This window comes from Octopus sinensis, linkage group LG16 (genome assembly GCF_006345805.1).
Source record: "Octopus sinensis linkage group LG16, ASM634580v1, whole genome shotgun sequence".
Lineage (NCBI taxonomy): Eukaryota > Metazoa > Mollusca > Cephalopoda > Octopoda > Octopodidae > Octopus > Octopus sinensis.
In genome coordinates, this window is record NC_043012.1 from 40,821,018 (window position 1) to 40,847,619 (window position 26,602).

The 26,602-nt window shown below is 37.6% G+C and overlaps 1 protein-coding gene across 1 annotated transcript in view; it reads left to right on the top strand.

Annotated features, from left to right (window-relative positions):
* The window catches only part of LOC115220313, a 93,558-nt gene that overhangs the window by 6,438 nt on the left and 60,518 nt on the right, over positions 1 to 26,602 (top strand). The window contains exons 3-9 of the mRNA XM_036510173.1: positions 4,677 to 4,712; positions 10,396 to 10,419; positions 18,327 to 18,429; positions 20,235 to 20,293; positions 22,586 to 22,636; positions 25,496 to 25,580; positions 26,039 to 26,165. Coding sequence (XP_036366066.1) covers positions 4,677 to 4,712; positions 10,396 to 10,419; positions 18,327 to 18,429; positions 20,235 to 20,293; positions 22,586 to 22,636; positions 25,496 to 25,580; positions 26,039 to 26,165 — 485 coding nt within the window. The remainder of the gene's footprint in view (positions 1 to 4,676; positions 4,713 to 10,395; positions 10,420 to 18,326; positions 18,430 to 20,234; positions 20,294 to 22,585; positions 22,637 to 25,495; positions 25,581 to 26,038; positions 26,166 to 26,602) is intronic.

Genomic DNA, 26,602 nt, shown 5'->3' on the forward strand with positions numbered 1-26,602 from the left:
TAATAAGTCTGTTTGAAAGATTTATAAGTCAGGCCACTATATGTAGTAGTGCTACCAGTGATAATGTAGACTTGGTATACCTGTGGCATTTTGAGAAAAAAACCCAAAAAACTATGGTTTTGTGTGGACACAAAAAAAAAAAAATAATAATAAGTCTGTTTGAAAGATTTATAAGTCAGGCCGCTATATGTAGTAGTGCTACAGTGATAATGTAGACTTGGTACTACCTGTGGCATTTTGAGAAAAAAACCCAAAAAAAAACTATGGTTTTGTGTGGAACAAAAAAAAAAATAATAATAAGTCTGTTTGAAAGATTTATAAGTCAGGCCACTATATGTAGTAGTGCTACAGTAATAATGTTAGACTTGGTACTAACTGTGGCATTTTGAGAAAAAAACCCCAAAAAAACTATGGTTTGTGTGGAACAAAAAAAAAAATAATAAAAGTCTGTTTGAAAGATTTATAAGTCAGGCCACTATATGTAGTAGTGCTACCAGTAAAATGTAGACTTGGTACTACCTGTGGCATTTTGAGAAAAAAACCAAAAAAACTATGGTTTTGTGTGGAACAAAAAAAAAAATATAAGTCTCTGTTGAAAGATTTATAAGTCAGGCCACTATATGTAGTAGTGCTACCAGTAATAATGTAGACTTGGTACTACCTGTGGCATTTTGAGAAAAAAACACCAAAAAAACTATGGTTTGTGTGGAACAAAAAAAAAAATAATAATAAGTCTGTTTGAAAGATTTATAAGTCAGGCCACTATATGTAGTAGTGCTACCAGTAATATGTAGACTTGTACTACCTGTGGCATTGAGAAAAAAACCCAAAAAAACTATGGTTTTGTGTGGAACAAAAAAAAAAATAATAATAAGTCTGTTTGAAAGATTTATAAGTCAGGCCACTATATGTAGTAGTGCTACCAGTAATAATGTAGACTTGGTACTACCTGTGGCATTTTGAGAAAAAAACCCAAAAAAACTATGGTTTTGTGTGGAACAAAAAAAAATAATAATAATAATAAGTCTGTTTGAAAGATTTATAAGTCAGGCCACTATATGTAGTAGTGCTACCAGTAATAATGTAGACTTGGTACTACCTGTGGCATTTTGAGAAAAAAACCCAAAAAAACTATGGTTTTGTGTGGAACAAAAAAAAATAATAATAATAAAAGTCTGTTTGAAGATTTATAAGTCAGGCCACTATATGTAGTAGTGCTACCAGTAATAATGTAGACTTGGTACTACCTGTGGCATTTTGAGAAAAAAACCCAAAAAAACTATGGTTTTGTGTGGACAAAAAAAAAAAAATAATAATAAGTCTGTTTGAAAGATTTATAAGTCAGGCCACTATATGTAGTAGTGCTACCAGATAATGTAGACTGGTACTACCTGTGGCATTTTGAGAAAAAAACCCAAAAAAACTATGGTTTTGTGTGGAACAAAAAAAAAAAAAATAATAATAATAGTCTGTTTGAAAGATTTATAAGTCAGGCCACTATATGTAGTAGTGCTACCAGTAATAATGTAGACTTGGTACTACCTGTGGCATTTTGAGAAAAAAACCCAAAAAACTATGGTTTTGTGTGTGAACAAAAAAAAAAATAATAATAATAATAAGTTGTTTGAAAGATTTATAAGTCAGGCCACTATATGTAGTAGTGCTACCAGTAATAATGTAGACTTGGTACTACCTGTGGCATTTTGAGAAAAAAACCCAAAAAAACTATGGTTTTGTGTGGAACAAAAAAAAATAATAATAATAATAAGTCTGTTGAAAGATTTATAAGTCAGGCCACTATATGTAGTTAGTGCTACCAGTAATAATGTAGACTTGGTACTACCTGTGGCATTTTGAGAAAAAAACCCAAAAAAACTATGGTTTTGTGTGGAACAAAAAAAAAAATAATAATAATAATAAGTCTGTTTGAAAGATTTATAAGTCAGGCCACTATATGTAGTAGTGCTACCAGTATAATGTAGACTTGGTACTACCTGGGCATTGAGAAAAAAAACCCAAAAAAAACTATGGTTTTGTGTGGTAACAAAAAAAAAAATAATAAAGTCTGTTTGAAAGATTATAAGTCAGGCCACTATATGTAGTAGTGCTACCAGTAATAATGTAGACTGGTACTACCTGTGGCATTTTGAGAAAAAAACCAAAAAAACTATGGTTTTGTGTGGAACAAAAAAAAATAATAATAAGTCTGTTTGAAAGATTTATAAGTCAGGCCACTATATGTAGTAGTGCTACCAGTAATAATGTAGAACTTGGTACTAACCTGTGGCATTTTGAGAAAAAAACCCCAAAAAAACTATGGTTGTGTGGAACAAAAAAAAAAAAATAATAAAAGTCTGTTTGAAAGATTTATAAGTCAGGCCACTATATGTAGTTGTGCTACCAGTAATAATGTAGACTTGGTACTACCTGTGGCATTTTGAGAAAAAAACCCCAAAAAAACTATGGTTTTGTGTGGAACAAAAAAAAAAATAATAATAAGTCTGTTTGAAAGATTTATAAGTCAGGCCACTATATGTAGTAGTGCTACCAGTAATAATGTAGACTTGGTACTACCTGTGGCATTTTGAGAAAAAAACCCAAAAAAACTATGGTTTTGTGTGGAACAAAAAAAAAAATAATAATAAGTCTGTTTGAAAGATTTATAAGTCAGGCCACTATATGTAGTAGTGCTACCAGTGATAATGTAGACTTGGTACTACCTGTGGCATTTTGAGAAAAAAACCCCAAAAAACTATGGTTTTGTGTGGAACAAAAAAAAAATAATAATAAGTCTGTATGAAAAATTTAATAATTCTGTGTGGAACAAAAAGTAATTCTTTTTGGAAGAAAAAAAAAGAAATGAAAAAGAATTAACGAGACATTTGAAGCGAGTCGTGCCAGAAGATTTCAAATGTAAGCAGAGAATTATCTGTTGAAATTGAAAATGAACCAGTTGCTAAGAAATGGACAAAGAAAACGCAAGCCATTTTGTGATTGAGGATACTAAACAAGTCCTCCTTGAAAAGATTTCAGATGAAATGTCGGTGGAGGTGACTAGGGAAGAACACATTGTAGAAAATTCTGAAATTAGAGAATCCGAGCCCTCTGTTACAGGAAAAGGTTCTTCTACTGAAAATGCTTCATTGAGGAATTGCTCTAATGCAGACACTTTAAAAGATAATGAAAATTTAGGGGTAAATTGGTCCAGTTTCATCCTAGAAAAGTGTAACAAAAGTCATAGAAAAGAAAAATATATATGTAAGAATGCTGTGTAATTTTTGAAAAAAAAAAAAAAAAATATATATATATATATATATATATAATTGTGTGGAACAAGAAAAAAATCTGAATAAGAAGGAAAATAATTCTGATTAGAAGAAAAAGTAATGAAAATAAAAAAAAAATGTGTTGAAAAAAATCTCAAAGTGGGGAGGTGTTGTGGTGGATGAGCCCAGGTGAGAAGTGGGCTGGTCCACTACTAATAAATAATGGACAGACACGGCTAGTAATGTATGCTGTTTGGGGCCAGTCCCACAGAGATGATGAAATACATCATCATAATACAGGACATAACAATATGATGGACTCTCCCATCAAAGATGACATATGTGCGTTCAGCTTTTTGCCGAATGACCTGCACAAACGATTTGTTTATGGAGATCAACTGTTTGTGCTGCACACTAGCCCACTCCCTCTCCATCAAATCGATGTTACCTGAACAGGTGTCACTGTGTACCGTGTGTCAGGTGTTGAAGTATTTGCAGAGCAATGTGAGGTGAAGTGTTTTGCTCAAGAAGACAATGCACCACCTGGTCTAGGAATTGAATTCACGATCAATAGATCATGAATTGAACATCCTTACACACCCACAAACACAAGCACACACACACTTATGTACGTTTATGTCTGTGTTTGGTGTGTATCCTGTTGCTCCAAGATTAACAGTTATGAAGCCGAAAGTGTACCTTGGTTTCTGGATTTGCAAACTCCTTACCAATGGTCCACAGACGTCCCATTTCTCTTGTATATTTCCTACCAGATTGGTGTCCTGAGGGTAGCTGATTTCCCCAACAGAACATATTTTTCCATGTAGTCCCACACATGTATGTATGTATGTGTGTGTGTGTGTGTGTGTGTGTGTGTGTGTGTGTGTGTGTGTGTGTGTGTGTGTGTGTGTGTATATGTATATATATATATATATATGTATACGTATGTGTGTGTGAATGTATGTATGTATGTATATGTATGTATATGGCCAGATGTTAGGGGTGATGTGGATGCAGAAATTGTCTGACAGTCATGACTGGGTTCTCCTGCTTGTGTGGCATGAGTCCAAGCACTTGATGTAGGACTTTGTGTTGAAGGTGAGGCCATGTAGGAAGACGAATGGAGGCATAACATTGCAATCACTAGTGATCACTCCAAACACCATGATGTTGACTGGATGTTTGATTTTTATCACTCTCGGTACATGTCCGCAGATTGACACCAAAACACCAAATACGAACACCAAAATGGAGCTTCTGACACGAATGCCAAGCAGTACAGCATGTTGTTTCCAAATTTCTAGCAGAGTTAATTGCGTCTTGGTGTTCTTTTTCTCACAGACAGTGCCCAACTGACCCTACTATGTTGTGTATAATTGTTTTTAATATTTATTTTCTTTTTTTCAACAGGAAAACATCAAGTTTGGGACATCATCAATACCACAGGTTGGTCAGAAAGTTTTTCTTTGATATCTTTTATTGTCATATTTTGGTACCCATGGGGTGCCAACACTATAAATAGCTTTCTCTCTCAGCCTTATATATATGCTCATACATTTCCGTATCCCTCAATACCATGCCCTACTCACTTGAGCTGTGTGAAGTCTTCTCTTGTAGTTATTTAGTGATGTCACCAGTGATGGTGTTATGAAAAAAAACAAAACTAAAGCAAAAGCACCAACAAGATGATTTGAAGTGGTTGGCATTTGGAAGGGCCTCCTGCTTTGAAAAAAGAACATGAAAAACCATGCCAAGCAGATGCTAGAGCTTTGCACATCCCTCTGGCCTGTCAGTTTGAGTTGAACTGTCCAACCCATGTCAGCATGGCAATAAAAAGACACTAAATGATGACGATGACGATGACGATTGTGTGTGTGTGTGTGTGTGTGTAGGGCCTCAATTTTTCAATATAGGTCACATGTCTCCAGATGGAAAAAAAAAATTCTCTCTGTTACAGGTGTAGACAAGATATGCACAGCTGTTGCCCACATGATAAAAGAAATGTGTTCTGAGACAGTCCACATATTATTGAAGCACAGATATTGCAGCTGTGTGTAAACATTAGTGTCCACTGTCAATCTGAAACACAGACTAATGTGTAGTTTATAGGTTGTGTATTTTATTTTTATAACACTTGTACTTAATTCAATAATATAATGTGAAATATATATTCTCCTGACGAGTAAAGACTGATTCTGAAAATGGGTGAGGTGAGTGTATAGCTAAGTGACTAAGGAATTTGCTTCACATTTGTGATGTTCTGGGTTCAAATACTACCATGTGGCACTCTGGGTGTGTATCTTCTATTTTAACACCTGGGTTGGGCAAAGTCTTCTGAGTAGAATTTATGAGAAGGAAATTGTATGAGCCCCTATATATGTGTGTGTGTGTTTCTATGTATACATATGTATGTATGTGTGTATATACACACACGTATATATGTATGTTCAAGTTTGATCATTACCACGTCACCTTACTGGCACTCGAGCCCCGTGCTAGTAGGGTGTTAAGAGCATCATCCAAGCGTGATTGTTGCCAGAGCAGCTAACTGGCCTCTGTGCCAGTGGCACGTAAAAGGCACCATTTGAGCATGATCAGGAATAGAAATAAAACAAGTCTTTTATGTTTACACACAAGTATGTATGTATGTACACACACATATATACTAACAGTAAAACCTGTCGTTGGTCAGGTAATTACTTTTGCAGTTTGTCAGGAGCCACATTGAACATATCCTTCTGTGTATAATTTGCTCCTCCTGTATGTGTGCATCTTTAGAAGAGAAAAACTCTGTAATAATTGAAGTTTTGCAGTTCCTTCTGCTGTTTCTTACGATTGGCTGCCTTTCCAAGACGATCAGCTGCAAGCCATGCATGACTTTCGTCACCGTTTTCTGCTGCATGTCAAGCTGCCGTTCTTTGTTCACTATCTGCAACTGGTGCATTTCATTGATGCTTCATTTCAGATGCACGTCGTGCATTCTTTCTCTGTTGCTGATCTGCCAGCTGTGTGCATGTCTCATTGTCATTTTCTGATGCACATCTTGCGTTTGTTTGGTGTTCGTTTTGTGACGGTCTTTTTTTATGAGAAATTTTGTTTGATAATAAGTAATAGTGAAATGAAATTCGGACGCTATGTTACAGTGATGCAAGGAAAATAGGTATATTATATAGAAGAATAGCTTAACCCTTTCGTTATCAACCCAGTTGAAACCGGCTCTGGCTCTGTAATATAAATGTCTTGTTATCATAAGTTTTGAATTAAAACCTTCCACCAAACCTTAGTCGCAATTACTGTTCCTGACCCTAGCTTAATGATAACCAAGTTATTTTACAAAATTCTTTGTTATATCTAAAATAATTGAGAGAAACAGAGAGCATCTCAAAATAAATACAGTAATGATAGGGTTAACTCTTTAGTGTTCGCATTATTCTGCCAAAATTAATGCTTTTTTATCCACATTGTTTTGAACTAATCATGCATTATCTTGTAGCTATGAGATTTTGATGAGGTAGCTGTTAATTTTTAAAATGATATTGTAGGGTTGGTGTGAGACCAGATGTGGCCAGTTTGAACATAAAACAGGCAGAATACTTTTGGCCGGATATGGCTGGTTTAAATGCTAAAGGGTTAAGGGAATGAGAAATGTTTTTGATAAGGAATACCAGTAAGTCGTAGTGAAATGAAAGTACAAATGCTGAATGGTGTCAGTGTTTTTACTGAAATTCCGAAGCTATTTTACAGGAATGCAGAGCAAGGCACTGTGTGGTTGTCTCTTTGTTGGTGTGTCGATGATTTTTTGTTTCGCTGTGAATTTGTGTCTGTCTTCGTATGGCTTCACTGTCAGATTATCTCTGCTTATGTGAAAGAAGTTTGTATATTTATATCTGAACAGAGAAGTTAGAAAAATAGGTATATCTGAAACATGAAGGAATATACATATGTGTGTGTGTGTGTTAGTCCTGCTCTGCTGGTGAAAGTGGACAAAACACCCACTCTTATAATTTTCTTTTATCTTTTCTTTCTTTTCACCTTTTACTTATTTCAGTTATTAGATTGTGGCCATGCTGGGGCACCGTCTTGAAGAATTTTTAGTTGGACGTATTGACCCCAGAATGTTTTTTTTAATTTTTACTTGTGCCAGTCATTAGAGAGAGAGAGAGAGAGAGAGAGAGAGAGAGCGAAAGAGCAAGAGAGATTGACTGTGTTTAATTGAGCAGAACAGACCATCCTTGAGTAAATAAACAAATAAATATATATGGTGTGGTGGTTGTCAATGTCTTGAATGCTGACCATTCTTGCCACAGGACAATTTCCAGCCAAATAGACAGAAAGATAAATAGAGAGAGAGAGAGAGAGAGAAGAGAGAGAGAGAGAGAGAGAGAGAGATTGAAAGGTGTGGATTCTTTGAAAATTTTGTCCCTTTAGCTCTGGTCACACCACCATCATCATTATCGACTGCTGAGGACATGCATAGGTTTGAAAGAAATGAAGCTAGTATGATCGGCTGGGTGTGTAATGTCTGTGTGCACACACGACAGAGTGTGAGTGCCCTGAGAGAAAAATTGCACAAGGACGTGACTCTCTCTAACTGTGGAAAGAACCTGTGAAAGAGGTAGACCCAGGAAGACATGGGATGAGGTGGTGAAGCATGATCTTCGAACATTGGGCCTCACAGAGGCAATGACAGGAGACTGAAACCATTGGAGATATGCTATGATTGAGAAGAACCCCACCATTGCTTGAGAATCGATGTTGGTGTGTTTATGTCCCCTAACTTAGCAGTTCGGCAAAAGAGACTGATAGAATAAGTCCTGGGATTGACTTTTTTGGCTAAAATCCTTTAAGGTGGTGTTCCAGCATTCTTCTCTATTTGACAAATTTCTAGCAGGAAATTCTTTACATCCTCCATCTAACATGGAAATCTTTGTAATTCCTATTAGTAAACGAAACATGTGTAACGGAGAATAAATAATACCTAGAAATCTTCAGTTTCCTGTTTTGTTATGTATACATGTCTATATTAATTGTTGGCAAGGACACAGTACTTCATACTGAGTATAGTTGTTGTTGTTGTTGTTTGTTCCTTCTCAAGCCATGCCTGGCTCATAGGGCTGGTTTCCTGGTTTCCTTGGCGTATCGGTTCCCCAACTGGACAGGACGCCGGTCGGTCGCAGGTGAGCTGCAAGAGAAAGTTGTGATGAAAGAGTCAGCAGAAGTTTGCCATTACCTTCTGCCGGAGCCGCGTGGAGTTTGGGTGTTTCTCTCGTAAACACACATATCACCCAGTCTGAGATTCAAACTCTCGTTCCTTTGACCACGAGTCTGCTGCTCTAACCACTAGGTCATGTGCCTCCACTACTGAGTATAGTACAGATTTACAAGTTAGTAGTATGTTTTACCCTTTGTTAACAGTGTTATAATATCACTTTTAAGTTTATCTTTAGATTTTCTCTAGAATTCACATCTAGGACTGGATTCTTCAGCACATCTAATTGAGCAGACCAACGAAGAAAGCCATATCACTCTTGACCATCTAATCTTTTTTTTTTATTTATGTATTGATAACTCTGTTCTCTGATAATCCCTTTTGCATTTTAAACAAGTTAAAGTGTGAGTTTAAAACATTTGGTTGCTATTTCTAGCAGGTGATGTAACAGTGTAAAGCAGGCATAGTCAACCTTTGTTTGAGAAGCATGTCATATGAGACTTGGTTCATTTTCAGATGGGCTCCATTCCTAAAAAAAATCAAGGAAATTTCTTGCTAGTGTGCCAATCAGAAATCCTTTTAGGCTCCTTTGTTAGTTAGTGTCTTATTTTTATGACACACCTAGAAATGATTGACCTGGCATAATGGAATACAGTCAACTCTATGTATTGAGGGAAAATTTGCTTTTATGTGTGTTTTTGTGAAAAGTAGGTCAAATGCGGCTAAAACAAATTTGTGTCAAAATAACAATAACTTTTCCTTAAAGCTTACCATTTATTTACAGAAGCCAATTTATATGAATAGCTTGCTAAAAATTTGTGTATGAAGAGTCCATAACTATAAGATTTATGTTGCAATTGGCTGTACTACAACTGATCAAACATGAACTTTTGTACTCCCAAGGGACCTGTTAGGAGCTTCTCAATAGGATTTTGCACTCTGTGAATTACAGGAACCAAAAATAAGGTTGGAAAAAAACATCACACACCCCTAAAACTGTGTCAGCATTTTATTGCTTCCTGCGATAATTTGTGAGGGATCATCTCTCAGATGTTATCATGTAGGTTGGGTTTGAAAAGTATCTCTTAAATTTTCCCTCAAATAAGCAGGCTGAGTAAACTTGGATCAGTTTTTTAATTACTGTATGGGGTAATTAATACAGTCCTTATACATGGGCTGGAATGTCGGATCAGGTGGTGTATATTTTATGGCATATTTTATGTCTGGAGACAGATCTTGGAGAATGTTATGAAATTGAAAGATACCCTTGTAGTCATTGTTATCATCAATCTTTGTTGTCATCAATCATTGTCGTCATCATCAATCATTGTTGTCATCAATCATTGCTGTCATCATCAATCAAAGTTGTCATCAATCATTGCTGTCATCATCAATTATTGTCGTCATTAACCATCGTTGTCGTTATCAATCATTATCATTGACCATCATCATCATCATGAACAACCATTGTCGTTTTCATACACCGTTGTTGTCATCAACCATCATCATTGTTATCAACCATTGTTGTCATCATCACCCATCGTCATCATCATCAACCATCGGCGTCATCATCAACCATTGTCATTATCATCAATCATCATCATCCTGTAAAAAATTTAGATTAGGAGTTCTCAGCCATTTTCTATCTATGAATCCCTTTGATTCCTATTTTACTCCACGGGACCCCACAAGCCATTTAATTTTTTAGAAAAACCCTGTTATATTCTTATAATTGAATATTAGAAATTGCCTAAAAATATTAAAAAATATATCACGTGCTGTAAAAGCATAACCAATTTATTTCACATAATTTTTAACACCTGAGCCAACATTTGAAATCAATGTTTATTACCTGTTATATTAATTTTCTGTTAATTTTTTCCATTATTGTTTGTTTTTCTTTTCAAATTTTCGTTGCAGCAAAACTTAAAAACATTCTATCAAGTGAGTCTTTGATGCACATGCACCCATACTTAACACCCATATGTATTATGTATATATATATATACACTCCCATGATACTGTCCAAAAGTTTCAGTACATTATGAAATTATAGAAAAAAAGATAATTAAAATCCTGATATTAATCGTGACCATTCATTATTAGATTAATAAATAATATTCTTTCACCAACAAATTATTTCGAACAAAATAACTTCTAAAAATATCTGTATAATAATTAGATATAATAATTAGATATAATAATTAGATATAATAATTAGATATAATAATTAGATATAATAATTAGATATAATAATTAGATATAATAATTAGATATTAGTTTTATCAAAATGACCGCCTTTTTTCGCAACAACAGCATCACATGTTCTTGGTAATCTGTTAATTTGTGATGTTAAATGTTTGGGGATTTAATCCTTTAGCAGTTCAGATTATTTTGTCAAATCTAATCCTTATTTATTCACATAGTTTTGAATTATCTCATAGCTTCAAAATTTTGATGAACATGATTGTTTATTTTTAGAATGACATTGTAGAATATGTGTAAAAGGCCAGTTCTGGCAGGTTTTAACATAAAACGGGTGGAATATTTGGGCTGTATGTAGCCAGTTAAAATGCTAAAGCGTTAACACATTCCTTGCTTCTTGTAATAGTTCCAACACGTGGTTAGAACTGCCTGGCAGCTTTGGTTTCATTGTTCTGTCCCCTGCATCACATAATACCCAAAAAGAACTGACATTGGGGAACTGGAATGGGGCTAATTAAGGATTTCAAAAATATTATTTCCTTCTTTACTGTTTAAATAGTTTATGCAGAGCTTAGAAATATGTTTTGGTTCACTATCAAGCCTAAATATAGATTTTTCACTGGTCAAACATAATCCATTTGGCAATGCATGTCTCTGTCAAATGGAATGGTACCCTTTTTGGTTCATTATACTGTCAACTTTATAAAAATCTCACCTCATCCCTTGCAAAATACCTTTACACCAGCTTATCAGTTGGAACTGTACATCGAGGGGACCTTTCTTTCTCCAGGTCTTCTCTGTTCAAACACAGTTCTTAGTGAGCCAAATATTTCAAATTTTATTCCATCCATCCAAAGAACCCTTCCAGTCTTCTATGGTGTAATTTCTGTATTTTTTGGACCCAGGCTAGTCACTTGATTTTATTTAAAAGCCTTAATAAGGGTTTTCTAGCATCACACTGACCTTTTTATCCTGCACTAGAAAAGTCTTTCTTTCACTGTTGTGACAGATACAGAAGACATTATTTAATGTCCGTTGTCCATGTTGGCACTGTAGCTTTATTAAGGTCTGCCATAATTTTTGATGCTGTTAAAGCATCTATTTCTAAGACTTGTGCATTTGATCTCTTGACATTTCAATGTTGATTGTGATTGTCCTGATCATTTTCTATCATGATTAGACTTTGTTTCATAGAGTCTTCTTAAACCAAAAGACATACCATTAACAGAAATATTCAATTTTGAATAACCCTCTTCGTAAAGAGTTATAATACTTTTAGTCCTTTTTCAGGCATAAATTAAGTTCTTGGGGACCAATTTCTGATATTTTAAACTATAGATTTTTCAGATTTTCTGCAAAAGGGAGAGATAATTATCATAATCTAAAATAACAATATTTAACATAAGTTTCTATCAACTTTCTCAGAAATTGCCTCAGAGCATTTGACATTATTTGTATTATTTATAACCAGTGTTACATTGATATTTGTGTAATGTTTGACATGCCATAAATAATCGTGGAAGTTAAATAGGTGCAGGAGTGGCTGTGTGATAAGAAGCTTGCTTATCAACCACATGGCTCTGGGTTCAGCCCCACTGCGTGGCAACCTGGGCAAGTGTCTTCTACTATAGCTTCAGGCTGACCAAAGCCCTGTGAGTGGATTTGGGAGACGGAAACTGAAAGAAGCCCATTGTATATATGTATGTATATGTATGTGTGTGTTTGTCCACCCCACCGTTGCTTGACAACCGATGTTGGTGTGTTTACATCCCTGTCACTTAGTGGTTCGGCAAAAGAGACTGATAGAATAAGTACTAGGCTTACAAAGAAGAAGTCCTGGGGTCAGTTTGTTCGATTAAAGGTGGTACTCCAGCATGGCCGCAGTCAAATGACTGAAACAAGTAAAAGAATACAAATAGACTTTTGAACAAAATATTTAAGTGCACCTAAACGTTTGGACAGTAGTGTATATATATATATATATATACACACACACACACACTCTCACTAACACTATAGTAGTATGGTACTGAATGGTATGTATAAAGTCTATTCAGTTGAGCATTCAGTACTTGATGGTTTTTTTTTTCAATTTTATTGTAACTATTTCAGTGCAACAAGAATCAAAGGTAAAACTTGGTAGTTCTTTGGGCCAACAGAGGTCACTTTACATAATCCCTCAGTTCTATATTGAAGAGATGAGGAATTATTTACATTATTTACACTATTTACATTCGACGGATATTTGTCCTCATCTTGTTTTGTTGTTAACACAACATTTTGGCTGATATACCCTCCAGTCTTCATCAGGTGTCTTGGGGAAATTTCAAACTTGGGTTCTCATTCCTAAGGTATTTTTTGTTATTATTACTATTATTATTATTATTATTATTATTATCATTATTATTATCATTATTATTATTATTAATTGTTATTGTTAAAAAGCACCATCCGATCGTGGCCGTTTGCCAGCCTCGTCTGGCATCTGTGCCAGTGGCACGTTAAAAGCACCCACTAAACTCATGGAGTGGTTGGCGTTAGGAAGGGTATCGAGCTGTAGAAACACTGCCAGATCAGACTGGGCCTGGTGCAGCCTTCTGGCTTCCCAGACCCCAGTTGAACCGTCCAACCCATGCTAGCATGGAAAGCGGATGTTAAACGATGATGATAATGATGATTGTTATTATTATTCAGGTCACTGCCTGGAATCTTTGGGTTAGTAGCCGCACTCTTAACCACTACGCCATATGCTCGTGGCCATATGGTGTAGTGGTTAAGAGCACAGGCTACTAACCCTAAGATTCTGAGTTCGATTTCAGACAATGACCTGAATAATAAAAATAATAACAACAACAACATTGAAAAATACCTTAGCAATGAGAACCCAGTTTGAAATTTCCTTAAGACACCTGAAGAAGGCTGGAGGGTATATCAGCCAAAATGTTGTGTTAACAACAAACGAGATGAGGACAAATATCCATCAAATGTATATAGTGTACATAATCCCTCAGGTTGCTTGAAAAGCAACCAGTTCGCCCTCAGATCATACCTTATTGCCATAAAATAATTGAAGGCTACATTGGATAATGTGGTTCTAAATACATGCCATGTGTGAAGAAAAAATATACTTGTGATGACCTTAGCTGTAGTCATTGGTTGATGTGGTTAACCTGGGGCTAAACACTGCCACCACAATCACCACCATTACAACAATCTGGTCTTCCATAAAAAACCTTGTCTGGACTTGTGCCTTGGAGGGTAACTTTCGAGGTGCAATCCCATGGTCATTCATGACCGAAGGGGCTTTTACTTTTATCCTTTAGCACGACTGAAGAATCCTGTAAGCCAAGTCATTCCAGACATGATCATCTTGTTGAACTGTAGTGTCTAGTTTGTCCTTTTCCTAAGACGTGATTTGAGGAAGATTTAGATTTTGTTTCTCTTGTAATAACTTTGTAATAATTTAACCCTGTTTCTCTTTAATTCCTGAAACAATTCCCATTTCTCATCCCTTTTGCATGTTTAAAAATGTGTTACTTAATTTAAATAATTTTAATTAATTTTAACAACATTACTAATTACAACTAATTTGTTTTCCTTTTTATTAACAGTGACTCGTTTGTATTCTTTATCCTTTACTTGTTACAGTAATTTGCCTGTGGCCATGCTGGGGCTCTACCTTGAAGAGTTTTGAATGAATGAATGAATGGACTGCAGTACTTTATTTTAAGCCTCGTACTGATTTTATCAGCCTCTTTTGCTGAATTGCTAAGTTATGGGTCATAAACCAACACCCATCGTCAAGTGGTGATGTAGGACAAATGCAAACACACACCACACACACACACATGATGGTTTGCTTTCGGCTTCCATCCACCAAATCCACTCACAAGGGTCTTTTGGTTGAGGCTATAGCAGCCACGCATGTCTGGCCCAGTTAAGAGTAACCCTGATGTGTCGGGCAATATGATATGCTTGAGAAGACCTGTTGAGTCAAGCAAAACCAATATTGTGGATGTGGCTATTTCCCCCTGACTGGGTCCCATGCTGGTGGCACATAAAAACACCATCAGAATGTGGTTGATACCTGTGCCGCCATAAGGAACTCGGCTCTATTCCACTATGAACCACCTTGGCTGAGTTTCTTTTACTGTAGTCTTGAGTTGGTTGTTGTTTTGAGGGGAATTTGTTGGGGAGGGGGGAGTAGTCTGATAGTATGTCGTGTGTGTGTGTGTCTGTTTGTCTATATTTGTTGGTATAAACCTATTTCTTTACTACCCACAAGGGGCTAAACACAGAGAGGACAAACAAGGACAGACAAACGGATTAAGTCGATTTTACTGGTACCAGTGAATAACTGGTACTTATTTACTTGACCCCAAAAGGATGAAAGGCAAAGTCGACCTCAGCGGAATTTGAACTCAGAACGTAACGGCAGACGAAATACGGCTACGCATTTCGCCCGGCGTGCTAACGTTTCTGCCAGCTCGCCTTTTATGAAAGGAGTAACTTAGCAGTGCAGTAAACAAAGAGTGATAGAAATGGATGCCTGGTTGATATGATTGACAAAATCCCTTGAAGGTGGTGCCCCAAGCATGACTGCAGTCTGATTATTGAAAAAAATTTTTTAAATTTAAAAAAAGTATATCAATAAAATACTTCTAAAATACTACTAAAAAAGAAGTAACTGTTGCTAAATATATGTTTTCTCTTTTTCCCTTTTTATCCAGACTGTCCCTTTTTCATTGAAGTTGCTTGGTCTTGTGGTTATACTGTTGGATCATGGTTGTAGAGTTGTGGTTTCAATTCCCAGACTCGCCTGTGGCTTTTGTTCTTGAGCAAAACCTTTCATTTCACCAATGTACCTATGCACCCTTTCCTCTTCATGGCTCTTTTGCTGATCCCTCTTCTGTCTTTCTTTAATTCACTTATTGTTCCCTTTCTATTCCCGTTTTCTGATGAGTTGTCCATCTCCTGCTGCTGTTCCTCTTCCCCCTCATCTCCTGCTGCTGCTGTTTCTCTTTCTCCTCCTCATCCATCCTTATCCCCCTAGCTGCTGCGGCTGCTCCTCACAAGCACCAACTGGGATGACCACTGTGTTTTCAAGATAAAATTTTTCTGGTCTAAAAGTGTTATTGTTGTTGCTATTATTATTATTATTATTATTATTATTATTATTATTATTATTATTATTACTGTTGTTGTTGTTGTTGTTGTTATTTCCTATTGCTCCAGTTGATTCAGCTACAAAACAAGCCCCAGGTGAGGGAGGGAATCTGTCTGATGTGGGTTCACCAGATGTGTGGGTGTTGAGGCAGCTTTGGGCAGTGTTTCTTGTAGTGTGTCTTACAATCTATTAGACTGGTTGCCAGTCAGAACACCAGCAGCCTTATTCCATCTTTATTTTCCAAACATTAAACCATTACCCCTCATGGATATTATGGAAGTCATTGGGGTGTCTACAAGTATGGCTGTTAAAGTTGCCACCCATGACCCCCACTAAAATATATGCGTTCCAGTAATTAAAGAGGGAAAAAGATAACGGCTGTAAAATTTTGTTGTGTCTTGGGAGGGTCATTTTGCTAATAATAATAATAACACTTGCACTGATTCAGTATCACTTCTTTATTTTTAGTCAGTTGGTTAGATACCTAACCTACTAATTAATTGATTGTTTACTCTTTTCAGTCATTTGACTGTGACCATGCTGGAGCACCGCCTTTAGTCAAGCAAATCGACCCCGGGACTTATTCTTTGTAAGCCTAGTACTTATTCTATCGGTCTCTTTTGCTGAACCGCTAAGTTATGGGGACGTAAACACACCAGTGTTGTTTATCAAGCGATGCTGGGGGACAAACACAGACACACAAACGTATACACACACACACACATACATATATATACATATCCATATTTACAACCGGCTTCTTTCAGTCTTCGTCTACCAAATCCACTCACAAGGCTTTGGTTGGCCCGAGGCTATAGTAGAAGACACTTGCCCAGGGTGCCACGCAGTGGGACTGAACCCAGAACCATGTGGTTCGTAAGCAAGCTACTTACCATGCAGCCACTCCTACGCCTATAATGTTCTACAAATTCTCATTGAGAACCTTGCAAGCCAAATGCAAAATGCAGCTGTAAAATTCTTTTACAACAGCAAGGTGTGGGCATGGCTGTGTGGTAAGATGTTTGCTTCCCAACCACATGGTTTTAGGTTCAGTCCTACTGTGTGTCACCTCGGGCAAGTGTCTTTTATTATATCCTCGGTTCGACCAAAGACTTGAGTGGATTTGGTTGGCGGAAACTGAAAGAAGCCCATTATATATATATATATATATATATATATATATATATAATATATATATATATATATATATATATCTGTATATACATCTATGTGTTGAGTGTCTTGGTGTCTGTGTTTGTCCCCCACCACTGCTTGGCAACTGGTGTTGGTCTGTTTACATCCCTGTAACTTAGCAGTTCAGCAAAAATGACCGATAGAATAAGTACCAGGTTTAACAAAAGATAACTACTGGGGTCGATTTATTCTACTCAAAATTCTTCAAGGTGGTGCCCCAGCATGGCCACAGTCAAATGACTGACACAAGTAAAAGGTAAAGGTTAAAAGGTAGATTTAAAGTTTTGTAGCATTTTAAACATCAGTACCTTTCCTTTTTATCTGCCTTTGTCACAATACAGACCAGGTACAACGCCCCACCCTTTTTCTCTCTTGCATGGTTTATCAAAGTTTATCTAAGCCTCCATGTGTGAAATGAAACACAAAGGATCAACGTTTTGTAAACCCCAAATATTGAGCAGTAAGCATTAATAGAAACACAGAAACGTTGATGTTGATTGTAAGTAACCCTTTGACCTTCAGATTACCCTGTTAATTGAAATATTTATTTAATCACATTCTTGGGAATTAATCATAGCTCATCTTGTAGCTTTGAAATTTTGATGGTGGGATTAGTTTTAGAATGACATTGTAGGGCAGGTGTGAGAGGCTGGATCTGGCCAGTTTGAACATAATCCAGGTAGAATATTAGGGCTGCATATGGCTGATTTAAGTGCTGAAAACTTAACCCTTTTATTACCAGCCTGGCTGAGACTGCGTCTGGCTCTGTAGTACAAATGTCTTGTTTTCAAAAGTTCTGAATTAAAATCTTCCACCAAACCTTAGTCACAATTTATGTCCTTAACACTAGCTTAAATGATAATTAAGTTATTTTACTAAATTCTTTGTTATATTTGAAATTAATTGAAACAAACACAGAGCATCTCGACAGAAATTTAGTAACAAAAGGGTTAATCGTGCATTTTCTTGTAACTTCAAGATTTTGATGATGGGATTATGTTTAGACTGGCATTGTAGGGTAGGCATGAGAAACCAGATCTAGCTAGTTTGAACAAAATATATGGGCCAAATGTGACTGATTTAAACGGTAAATCTTAAATTACCATCATCATTTAAAATGCTTGTACCATTCTGCCATCAGCTGGAGCTAAAAGGAAAGAAAACACAAAACTGATTTTCTGATAGTTTGCAAATGTAATTTATTGAATTATTGAAGCATTTTGCTTTCATTATGTTTAATTCCAGAAAACAGTTGAATATTTCTTTGTCTTGTTTTAAATTCTAGCCAACAAGTGTATCGTCTCCTGTCCACGGAACCAGTTTTCCTTCTATATCAAATCAGGCGAAGGAATTAAATCGTTTCCAATCATATGTTTCAACAACAAAGAGTATGTTTCTTCTTCTTCTTCTTCTTCACATTCTTCTTCTTCTTCTTCTTCTTCTTCTTCACATTCTTCTTCTTCTTCTTCTTCTTCTTCTTCTTCACATTCTTCTTTCTTCTTCTTCTTCTTCTTCACATTCTTCTTCTTCTTCTTCTTCTTCTTCTTCTTCACATTCTTCTTCTTCTTCACATTTTCTTCTTCTTCACATTCTTCTTCTTCTTCTTCTTCTTCTTCTTCTTCTTCTTCTTCTTCACATTCTTCTTCTTCACATTCTTCTTCTTCTTCTTCTTCTTCTTCACATTCTTCTTCTTCACATTCTTCTTCTTCTTCTTCTTCTTCTTCTTCTTCTTCTTCTTCTTCTTCCAATTCTTCTTCTTCTTCTTCACATTCTTCTTCTTCTTCTTCTTCTTCACATTCTTCTTCTTCTTCTTCTTCTTCTTCTTCTTCTTCTTCCTCTTCTTCTTCTTCCTCTTCTTCTTCTTCCAATTCTTCTTCTTCTTCTTCTTCTTATTCTTCTTCTTCCAATTCTTCTTCTTCTTCTTCCAATTCTTCTTCTTCTTCTTCTTCTTCTTCTTCTTCTTCTTCTCCTCCTCCTCCTTCTGCCACTGCTGCTACTGAGAAATTGTTGCTTAAATTGGTCTCACCACTCAACAAAGTCACAAATACATGTGTTGAATTGAATTTGACACAACAAGCCAACGGAAATTTTTAATAAAACAGATAGTTCTGTATTAGCCTAATTTCTGGGTCTGCTCAAAGGCCTTCCCATCTTCAGCAGAAACATACTATAGAAATAAATGAATTATTTATTTATACTCACAAATACACATAAATACCCCATATATCTCCGAGACAAATTCCGTAGCTTGTCTCAACAACGTGTATTCATTCGGCACAGCAATTAGGCAGCTATGCCACCCTGAAGTGAATAAATTTTTCAATTACATTAATAAAGGGTAAAACTATTTAAAAAAAAAAAAATTATAGGCACAGGAGTGGCTGTGTGGTAAGTAGCTTGCTTACCAACCACATGGTTCCAGTGATACATAAATGCACCCCAGTGTCATGCAAATGGCACCTGTGCCAGTGGCATGTAAAAGCACCCATTGCACTCTTGGAGTAGTTGGTGTTAGGAAGGGCATCTGGCCGTAGAAAACTGTACCAAATCAGACTAGAGTCTGGTGCAGCCTTCCAGCTTGGCAGCCAAGTCAAACCGTCCAACCCATGCCAGCATGGACAACGGACGTTAAATGGTGATGATGAAGATGATATATATATGTGTGTGTGTTTGACCCACACCATCGTTTGACAGCGAGCAGGTGTTGGTTTGTTTACATTTCCATAACTTAGCAGTTTGACAAAAGACACTGATAGAATAAGTATGAGGCTTAGAAAGAAAAAAAGTACTGGGGTTGAGTCATTTTACTAAAACTCTCCAAGGCAGTGCCCCAGCATGACCACATTCCGATGACTGAAACATAGGAGATTGCAGCTTAATTAACCAAGACCTTAATTTACTAAGACCTTATGCCAGTGGTTACCAACATGTGGTCCACAAAACCCTGGTGGTCCATAAATGTGGGTCTGTGAACATGTTAAGCTGACAGACCTTTCAATGTCCTGGGGTCCAAGGGAAAACTCATTTAAATAAAAGAGGTCCTCGGTAGTGAAAAAGCTGGGACCCACTGCCCTCTACAGTTCGTTTATAAATTGATGCAAGAATTATTTCCCCTTGATTTGGTGTTATCTCCCTTCAGTATTTATAATTGTTTTTGTTCTTTCTTTTTTTTTTTTTTAACCATTCCTTGTAGGTATGTCAGTGCCAAACTGAAGAATGCTCACCGTGGCCTCAACGGACTCTTTATAAATGGTAAGATCATTCTACTCCTTGTTTTCTTTTTTTATGTTATTAGTGTCTGTCAACTACATCAGGAATTGATCCCTGAATGTGAAGGGACATAATTAAATACCACAAGGCATTTTCATCGGTTGTTTCTAACGGTTCCTCTAATGATTTCTCTAATCTAGTGGTTCCCTAACTTTTTCGGGCTGCCGCCCCCATGGCTTCCCGACTACATCCCTAGTGCTCCCCTCCACTCACCAGCACAAACTTAGACCATTTTCTGCAGCAAATTCAAAGCAACTGTATTTCTTAAGTAAAACTTAACCTAACGAACCCCCTAATTTGGGTTTTGTTACAACCATTGCGCCCCCCCCCTCATCATAAGTATCATCATCATCATTGTTCCTCTAGATTTATTGGTTCTGTAGCCATCAGCTCTATGTTTGCTGTTGATGTTTAACCCTCGGTCATTCCCGATTGGATAAGACCTATGGTCAAATGCCTTTCCAAACATGACCATCCACTCTGGACTACATTATCCAAATATGTCCTTTTCTTCATTGGATGATAAGATATAATCTGCTTTTGTGCTGCTGCTGCTGTTACTATTTAACCCCGTGCCTGACCCAGTTTCGGGAGAAATTCCATCCCTGTTCAACCCCAACTTTCTATTTTAGGCAGACTAAACTTTGGCAGTCTCTCTACAAGGTCTTCCTTTTTGTTGAAGGAGCCACACACCTGGTGACCGCCAAACAGTCACACACCACTGACAGCAGCCCGCATTCCTTCTGCTCCATTTCTCTGTCTTTTTTTACTACTACTACTACCACCACCACCACCACCACCATTACTACTACTACTATAACCACCACCACCACCACCACTGCCATTACCACTACCACCATTACTACTACTACTACCATCACCACCGCCACCACCATTACCACTACCACCATTACTACTACTACTACTACTACCACCACCACCACCACCACCATTACTACTACTACTATAACCATCACCACCACCACCACTGCCATTACCACTACCACCATTACTACTACTACTACCATCACCACCGCGACCACCACTGCCATTACTACTACTACCACCACCACCACCACTGCCATTACCACTACCACCATTACTACTACTACTACCATCACCACCGCCACCACCATTACCACTACCACCATTACTACTTACTACTACTACTACTACCACCACCACCACCACCACCATTACTACTACTACTATAACCACCACCACCACCACCACCACTGCCATTACCACTACCACCATTACTACTACTACTACCATCACCACCGCCACCACCACTGCCATTACTACTACTACCACCACCACCACTGCCATTACCACTACCACCATTACTACTACTATAACCACCACCACTACTACCACCACCACCACCACCATTACCACTACCACCATTACTACTACTACTACTACTACTACTACTACTACCACCACCACCACCACCACTACTACTACTACTACCGCCACTACCACCACCACCACCACCACTACTACTACTACTACTACTACCACCACCACCACCACTACCACCATTACTACTACTACTACTACCACCACCACCACAACCACCACCACCACTACTACTACTACCACCACTACAACCACCACCACCACCACCACCACTACTACTACTACTACTACCACCACCACCACCACCACCACCACCACTACTACTACTACTACCACCACTACCACCACCACCACCATTACCACTACCACCAGCATTTCTACGACTACTACTACTACTATTACTTTTAGCATTCAGATTACTCTGTCAAGTGTGATCTATATTTACTCACATTGTTTTGAATTACTCATGCATCATCAGGTTGAGATTCAGATGAGGTGATTGCTTGTTTTCAAAATGACATTGTAGGGTAGGTGTGAGAGGCTGGATGATCTGGCCAGTCTGAACAAAAAAAAAAAAAAAAGACAGGTAAAATATTAGGGTTACATATGGCTGATTCAAATGCTATAAAGTTAATCCTGCATCATCTCCTAGCTTTGAGATTTCTGTGATGTGGCTGTTTATTTTTAGAATGACAATGTCGGGTTGGTGTGAGAGGCTGGATCTGGTTTGCTAGAACATAAAACATGTGGAATAATTAAATTCTAGAGGGTTAATGACAAGGTGTGTGTGAATGGTTAGTTAATTCTTTCTAGGCTAATTACTCTTGTGTCTCCCACAGGAATTCATGTTTTTTGTCATAGACGACTGGCGGCCAGATTGAACTAAAAAATCAACTATTTGTATATTTTCAGGCAAAACGAAAGCTGTAATAGGGACCCGATATTTTGATACTTATAATGAAGGTAAGTGTTTCTTGAATTCTTGAAGTCAACCCTTCTACTGTCCCTCTCACACCATGCTGTTGTTGTGGTTGTCATAATTGTTGCATGACCATGTTGTGTTCCTATATATATGTATAAGAATAAACAATTATTCCTATCATCATCATCATCATCGTTTAACGTCCGTTTTCCATGCTGGCATGGGTTGGATGATTCGACTGGGGTCTGGAAAGCCAGGAGGCTGCACCAGGCCCCAATCTGATCTGGCAGTGTTTCTACAGCTGATGCCCTTCCTAACACCAACCACTCCGAGAGTGTAGTCGGTGCTTTTTACGTGCCACTGGCACAGGGGTCAGAGGAGCTGGCATCGATCACGATTGGATGGTGCTTTTTATATCCTATTGGCATGGAAGGTAGTCAAGGCGGCACTGGCATCGGCCACGTTCAGATGGTGGTTTTTATGTGCCACCAGCACGGGGATCACAACTACAATTTCCATTTGATAGTGATTTGATTTGATTTTGATGTACTTGACTTTATAGATCTCCTCAAGCATGGCATGTCACCCTACAATCCAAGGTACTTTTGAGTGGGCTGGTTATGCAACAATGGTGTAGGTTGCAGCTGTGAACTCACTTTATTTGCCGGGTCTTCTCAGTCACAGGATACACCCAGAGGTCTCGGTCTTTTGTCATTGCCTCACACAACATAGTGTAAGTGCCCTGAGAGAAATGTATTCCTATATATATATACATACATATATATATATATATATGTGTGTGTGTGTGTGGTAGTGAGTTCAATTCCTGGACAGGGCTGTGTGTTGTGTTCTTGGGCAAGACACTTTATTTCACATTGCTCCAGTTTCACTCAGCTGCAGAAATGTGTTGCGATGTCACTGGTGCCACGATGTATTGGCCCCTTTGCCTTTCCCTTGGATAACATTGGTAGCTTGGAGAATGGAAGCTGGTATACATGAGCAACTGCTGGTCCTTCATAAACAACCTTGCCTGGACTTGTGTCCTGGAGGGGAACTTTCTAGGTTCAATCCCATGGTCGTTCATGACCGAGTGGGGTCTTTACTTTTTTACTTTATATATATACAGGATGTCCCAAAATTAAGGCAACCAACTTTTTCCAATTTTTCCAATTTTATCAAAGCAACATAATGTCATATCTTGGGTCCAAGCATTGCAGTGCAATGGTGAAGGAAACACAACTATGACATTACCACATTTATTCAATATGACCACCTCTGTCTTGAATCACAGCCTGAAGTCTAGGTGTGAGTGCTTCATACAGTGGACACAGCTGTTCTTGTGGAATTCCTGGTGCAGTTTTGCCTTCAGAGTGTCAAGCAAAGCATGAAGAGTGCTCGAGACCCTCATCTCTAAAATGAATCAAACAGAAAAATATAATGGGTTGAGATCAGGGCTTCTTGAGGGCTATACATCCTTGCCTATGAGTGACAAAATGTTTTTCTGGATCTAGTGTTGTGTCTGTTTGGAGCTGTGGGATGGTGCTGAGTCCTGTTGGAAGTTCCAAGGTGTGCCTTGAAAGTGCTCATTCATCTACGGAAGCAGTTCAGCTTCCAGAATGTCACTAACGTATCACTGGGTGTTAATTTTAACACTTGAGGGCACAGAATCAAGGTGAGACCTTCTAGTGGCTGTCACAGACGCCCAAACCATAACTAAATGTGGATTTTGATGTCGATTTATGAGTCTACCCCCTGTCGAGGGTAGACTCATAAATTTACACTCCATTTACACTCCAAAGTTGGTCATTCTGATGGTCTATTGTCTGTTCAATGTCAAATTTCTTTTCATCAGTGAACACCCAGGTTGGGCAGTGTACCTTCAGCATTCTGACGCAGGATAAACCAACTTCTCTCCAGTCTCATGGCTTTATAAATTTACATGAGCTTATGATGGTGGATCATCTTGTAGGGGTGGGTCCTGAGGTCCTCATTCAGCACTCGATACATTGATGTTCAGCTTATTTTTGCTGTGGCCTGCCAGTTTTCTGACAGAATGATGAGGATTTTGTTATATCATTTCTCGGGTACTTTTGAGAAGCCAAGAGGTCTGCACACATCTTTTTCAACCATGTCTCGGTTGATCAGTGGTGGAACCAGTCTCCTGAAATTTCTTAACAATTTTCCAGACTGTTGTTCGGTTAATTTTAAGCTTTTTTGCTTTTAGCTGTATTATTTTCACCTCCTTTGTGGAAGGTTATGATTGTATTTTGGTCTGTAGCCATTATTTAATTTATAAATCTGAATTCATTTAGTTTGAAACAAAAAAGAAGACATACTAAGCTTTTATAATAATGTATCATTTTCATATCTTCTCACATTTATTGATAGTTATTGAAGCCTGAAACTTTGGTTGCCTTAATTTCGGGACACCCTGTAAATGTGTATATATTCATGTGTAGATATGGGTGCATGGTAAGTAGCTTATTTACCAACCACATGGTTCCAGGTTCAGTCCCACTGTGTGGCACCTTGGGAAAGTGTCTTTTACTATAGCCTCGGGCCAACCAAAGCCTTGTGATTGGATTTGGTAGATAAAAACTGAAAGAAGCCCATCATATATGTGTATATATATATATATATATATGTTTGTGTGTCTGTGTTTGTCCCCCGCCCCCAGCATCACTTGATAACCGTTCTCGCAATCTAGTGGTTCAGCAAAAGAGACTGATAGAATACTAGGCTTGCAAAGAATACATCCTGGAGTCAATTTGCTTGACTAAAGGCAGTGCTCCAGCATGGCCACAGTCAAATGACTGAAACAGATAAAAGAATAAAAGAATACTCTCTCTCTCACACACACACACACATATATATGAAATTATATATTTATTATGTTCCAGATTATTCCTTAATCCGTTACCTGAAACGAACCTTACCAGATGAGACAGTTGTAATATTCGCCAGCCATGATGAAATGACAAGCAAGTAAGCTTACATTTTATATTTTTTACGTAATTCTTAAAATATATCTAATTTTCTTGTACTTTTTGATTTTCGTAAGTTTTGAAAGCTCACTCACCAACCAAAATTCCAATAAGTCTTTAATCATTTGTCCTTGTCATGATCATTTTTGTCATTATTACCACACTACACCTATTTCTTCATGTTGACTATGGCCTGGACTGGTCCATTTTAGCACTTGTTATTGTTCCTTGTCACTTTGATAGGGAGGTCTAACCTCATGGAATCCAACTCCCTGTTTCTTCCTATGCCTTTCTTGAACTTTGTCTTCCACACACGCCTCTTCTTGGATCATCGGACCCTTCTCTCACCCAACTGTTGTCATTCACATTTTTCACATCTCTGTACCAGCCCAGCCCAGTCCAGCCCAGCTTCCCTCTTTGCACATTTAGACTTATTCTTCGTTTTATTTCCATTTTCAGTTTACGACAAGACTGTCGGAATTGGCTGAGGAAATATGGCTCCAACTTAATAGACAAGGCAAATTTTCGTGATAACTTCATTATGATAGGACAACGTGGTTTGAAGTCAGGAAATGCTATAGAATTTGTAAGTGTTATCTACCTTAGTGTCTATTTCAGATTTTGAAGGTTTATGATGGCCCGGTGGTTAAGGTGTTGCTTGCATGATTGTGGTTTCAATTTTGGCACCTGGCAGCGTGTTGCGTTGGTGAGCAAAACATTTCATTTAATGTTGCTCCTGTCCGATCAGCTGTAAATGAGTAACTCTGCAATGGTCTGGGATCCTAGCCAGGGATCATGTTGTGATGTGAGTCACCTAGATGCCATGGCAACTGGGTAATCGGCTACATGAGTTCCAAGGTTCAACACATGAATAAAATAATTACGTACACACGCATATGCATACATATATACATACATACATACACACAAACATACATATGTACATACATACATACATACATAGGTGCAGGCATGGCTGTGTGGTAAGAAGCTTGCTTCTCAACCATGTGGTTCCTGGTTCAG